The 4,913-nt window shown below is 37.9% G+C and overlaps 1 protein-coding gene across 1 annotated transcript; it reads left to right on the top strand.

The window, feature by feature from the left end:
* The first annotated feature begins 318 nt into the window (after positions 1–318).
* On the top strand, positions 319–4,600 carry LOC113325087. The gene is made up of 5 exons (XM_026573320.1): positions 319–1,483; positions 1,759–2,345; positions 2,859–3,552; positions 3,702–3,947; positions 4,044–4,600. Exons 1-5 carry the CDS (start codon positions 319–321, stop codon positions 4,598–4,600), a joined length of 3,249 nt encoding a protein of 1,082 aa, XP_026429105.1.
* The last annotated feature ends 313 nt before the right edge of the window (positions 4,601–4,913 follow it).

Genomic DNA, 4,913 nt, shown 5'->3' with positions numbered 1-4,913 from the left:
GCCCATGTGTTCACCTTCATAGCACTTCTCCGCTCTAACAAGGTTATTGGAGATATGCATATATATGTATATTATTGGAGATACGCATATATTTATATTTATGGTCACATAATAAGTTAAGTGAGGAATAATATTAGTTTGTGTAAATATGCTAATCAATATGTATTAGGATATCTATCTATTTAGCTTTCGAAGAACAGAATTGTAATCCAAGATTTTGATAATAACAATACTACAATTCTCTATCTTGTCGTTTCATGGCATCTGAGCCAGATTCGAAATAAACCTAAAATTGATTCGATTTCAAATTATACAGGTATGATGATTTCTCCGGTGAAATTGAATAGTGATAATTATAAACAAGATGAACAAGTCGTTGTTAATACGACACTTATGAATAATGATGCAAATTCAACTGGAAGCTATCTTTCTTCACAAGATCGACTACCACTTGCTAATACACTCACTGATGCACACTGGGAAGCTATTGTGAATATGTTTAATTCTTCAAATAAGGAGGGCTCGAATGAAAAATTTTCTAGGAAATGGATGCTTGATACAGGGGCTTCGAGACATATGACAGGGAGTAAAGAGTTCTTTTGCAAAACATATCAAATAGGTTTTTCTTCCGTAAAACTTCCAAACGGCGCGTACACAGCTGCTTCATGTGAAGGCACTGTGGTGTTTGGAAAAAATATGAGATTATATCGTGTTTTATATGTCCCTGATCTTCGCTGCAATTTGATTTCATTAACGTGTTTAATTAAAGATCTGAAATGTATTGTCACTTTGACTGATAAGTTGTGTGTGATACAGGACCGCACTACGAGGACGTTGATTGGTGTTGGTGAGGAACGAGATGGGGTCGATATCTTCCACAGTGGAGCGCAGATTATGGCACATCGAGTTACTACTGGTGAAAATTATTATTTATGGCATAAGCGTTTAGGTCATCCTTCTAATAAGATTATTTCTTTGCTTCCTGGTATGAATAAAGTTGATTGTCAGAAGTTTCTCAATGAACCATGTGATACTTGTTTTAAGGCTAAACAAACACGTGCTAGTTTTCCTATAAGTGAGAATAAAGCAAATGACATCTTCAGTTTAGTTCATTGTGATGTATGGGGTCCGTGTCGTACATCGTCTTCTTGTGGTGCACATTATTTTCTTACTATTGTTGATGATCATTCTCGTTGTGTCTGGGTTTATTTGATGGCACATAAAACTGAAGTGGTGAAAAATTTTCAGAGTTTTTGTGCTATGGCTAAGACACAATTTGATAGACATGTTAAGAAAGATCGCAGTGATAACGGTACTGAATTTCGTCCATTGATTCCATTTTTTTCTGAACAAGGAATAGAATTTCAAACTTCATGTGTAGATACGCCACAACAAAATGGGCGAGTGGAACGAAAACATCGTCATATATTGAATGTAGAACGTGCTTTGCGATTTCAAGCAAATTTACCTCTTCGGTTTTGGGGTGAGTGCATTCTAACCGCTGCTCATATTATCAATCGCACGCCTACTACCTTACTCAATCGGAAAACTCCTTATGAAATGTTACATAGAAAGCCACCTATTTATACTCATATTCGAGTATTGGATGTTTGTGCTATGCAAGTATTGTCCCTCGTGATCGTAACAAGTTTAATCCACGAAGTCGACGTTGCATATTTGTTGGTTATCCTTTTGGAAAAAAGGGTTGACACTTGTTTGATTTGGAAACCAAACAATTTTTTGTGTCTCGTGATGTAGTTTTCTTTGAAAACAAATTTCCTTATCATGTTGTTCCTTTGGATAATAATAATGAAGAATCCCAAATTGAATTGGATAGAAGGTTAGAAATCTCTGGAGAACAACCAAACTTATTGTTTTCTGACGGTACTGCTAATCCGGGTAGTTCTTCAGGTACAAGCGGGAAGAAATTGTCCGATACAGCCGGACATAAATCCACAGCTAGTGGCAGTACAACAACTCCAGGCAGTAATATACAGATGTTGTCTGGTGACTGTACAATTTGTCCAGGAAGTAAAGAACAGACGTTGTCCGGCAGTGACGACACAACTGTTCCAGGAAGTGAAAGAAATGTTGTGCGAGATCTGTCTCATAGTGAGGGAACTATTTTACCAGACAGTAAGACACGAGATTTGTCCAGTAGTGACAGAACTACTACTCCATTTAATGAGGTACTGGATTTGTCTAGTAGTGTTAGAAGTCCAATAGTCACAGCAAGTGACAGAATTCCAAAGATCACATACGGATCATTAGTTACTTTAGAAGATGGTTTTGTCTCATATGGGCCCCAGCAAGACATGTCAGATATTGCAGAAAGGAAAGATCTGGTCCGTTATTCTTCTAAGAGCAAATGACTAAAATTTCATCAGGCGGACTTTAAAAGTCCGCCCCATTTTCTTTTTGTAAAATTTCATCAGGCGGACTTTAAAAGTCCGCCCCATTTTTTATAAATTTCATCAGGCGGACTTTAAAAGTCCGCCACAATCTTTGTAACTTTCATCAGGCGGACTTTAAAAGTCCGCCTCATTCTTTTTTTTTTATTTAATTTGAATTTTCATCGGGCGTAATTTAAATCTCCGCCCGTTAACAAGCGTACTTTAAATTTACGCCCAGCAACAAGCGTACTTTAAATTTACGCCCGACTATATTAGAATTTGGGATTTGGTCGCGACCATATTTGGTCTGGAATTTGATCTTTGGTTGGGATTTGATCTTTACTCCGTCCCACTGTGTTACGATCTCATCCCAAATTTTTGGTTATACTCGCCCACTGTGGATGCTCTAATGCAACTGTAACTCCTGATACTGAAAGTGATGTTATTAGTGCTAATTCTGATAAGGCAGTTCGACGTAGTGTTCGGTCTCGGGTTTCTAATACAGGGTTAAAGGATTATGTATGTAACACCATTCAAGCTATAGACCCCGGCTCTTCTACTCCGCACTCGTCAACGTTCTCAGGTACGCCTTATCCCATAACTAATTATGTGTCTTGTGCAAAATTTTCCGCTAATCATACTCGTTTTCTGGCGGCGATTACTACTCTTAAAGAACCTAGCAGTTATGCGGAGGCTGTTCGTCTTCCTTGCTGGCGTGTAGCTATGTCTAAGGAAATTAATGCTCTTGATAAAAATGGCACGTTGTCTATTACTGATCTTCCGCCAGGAAAGAAGACTATTCGTTGTAAATGGGTTTACAAAATTAAATATAATTCTGATGGCAGTGTAGAAAGATATAAAGCTCGATTGGTTGTTCTTGGTAATAAACAGGTTGAATGGGTTGATTACCATGAAACCTTTGCTCCCGTAGCCAAAATGGTTTCAGTTAGAACTTTTTTGGCAGTCGCAGTGGATCAAGATTGGGAGTTGCACCAAATGGATGTTCACAATGCCTTTCTACTCGGGGATCTTGATGAGGAAGTATATATGCAACTTCCTCCAGGCTATTCGACTACTTCTTCGGGCAAAGTATGTCGTCTTCACAAATCCTTATATGGTCTTCGTCAAGCTCCACGTAATTGGTTTGCTAAGCTTGCAAGTGCTCTTTAGGCTTTTGGGTTTATACAGTCTTATGCTGATTAATCTTTATTTACTCTACGACGAGGTGAAAATTCCATTAACGTACTTGTTTATGTTGATGATTTGATTATTGCTAGGAATAATTCCGCTGCGATTGTTACTTTTAAGACATACTTAAGTCAGTGCTTTCATATGAAAGATTTAGGTCCTCTCAAGTATTTTTGGGTATTGAAATATCTCAAGGTACTGATGGTCTATTTTTATCTCAACGAAAATATACTTTGGATATACTTTCTGAGACTGGACTTCTTGGAGCCAAACCAGCTGCTTCACCTATTGATCAACATCATCGATTGGCTCTAGATGATGGACCTTTGTATTCAGATTCATCTCAGTATCGCCGACTTATTGGATGTTTGATTTATTTGACCATTACGCGTCCTGAATTGTGTTATTCGGTACATATATTGGCTCAATTCATGCATTCTCCTTGAGTTGCACATTGGGAAGCTGCTCTTCGAGTTCTTCGTTATCTTAAGAGTCATCCAGGTCAAGGGATTGTTTTACGCAAGGATAGTGCTCTTCCACTTACTGCTTATTGTGATTCTGATTGGGCGTCATGTCCTCTTAGTCGTCGTTCGCTTACTGGTTACTTTATTTTCTTGGGAGGCTCACCTATATCTTGGAAGACAAAGAAGCAACATACAATATCTCGTTCTTCTGCAGAGGACGAGTACCGTTCCATGGCGCATACTTGTAGTGAGCTCACGTGGCTAAAGGCGTTATTGAAATCTCTAGGTGTATTTCATTCTCAACCTATGCGCCTTTACTGTGATAGTCAATCCTCTCTTCATATTGATGCTAATCTTGTTTTTCATGAGCGCACCAAACACATTGAGATGGATTGTCATTATGTGCGCGATAAAGTTCAATCTGGTGCTATTATTACTTCTCATGTTCGCACAACCGCTCAGCTTGCAGACATTTTCACCAAAGCTCTTGGGCGTCCTCAGTTTGAGCTACTTCTTCGCAATTTGGGCATTCGTGATCTTCATGCTCCAACTTGAGGGGGAGTATTGAAGCTTGAGGGGGAGTACTGAAGATATGCATATATATGTATATTATTGGAGATACACATATATTTATATTTATGGTTAAATAATAAGTTAAGTGAGGAATAATATTATCTTGTGTAAATATGCTAATCAATATGTATTAGGATATCTATCTATTTAGCTTTCGAAGAACAGAATTGTAATCCAAGATTTTGATAATAACAAAACTTCAATTCTCTACCTTGTCGTTTCAAAGGCCATGCGCATTAAATCATTAGAACGACAGAAAAATGAAAATCTAACACAAATCAAATGGAAAAAAAAT

Source organism: Papaver somniferum, chromosome 11 (genome assembly GCF_003573695.1).
Source record: "Papaver somniferum cultivar HN1 chromosome 11, ASM357369v1, whole genome shotgun sequence".
NCBI lineage: Eukaryota > Viridiplantae > Streptophyta > Magnoliopsida > Ranunculales > Papaveraceae > Papaver > Papaver somniferum.
The sequence above is the reverse complement of the archived record's forward strand: the minus strand, read 5'-3'. Positions and strand labels throughout refer to the sequence as shown.

Excerpts from the sequence above, each read along its gene's own strand:
- LOC113325087 (XM_026573320.1), top strand. The coding sequence starts at position 319 with ATGATGATTTCTCCGGTGAAATTGAATAGTGATAATTATAAACAAGAT. Across the intron at positions 1,484-1,758 it reads TTTACCTCTTCGGTTTTGGG|TTTTCTTTGAAAACAAATTT; the intron begins GTGAGTGCATTC and ends CTCGTGATGTAG. Across the intron at positions 3,948-4,043 it reads GTATCGCCGACTTATTGGAT|CTGCTCTTCGAGTTCTTCGT; the intron begins GTTTGATTTATT and ends CACATTGGGAAG.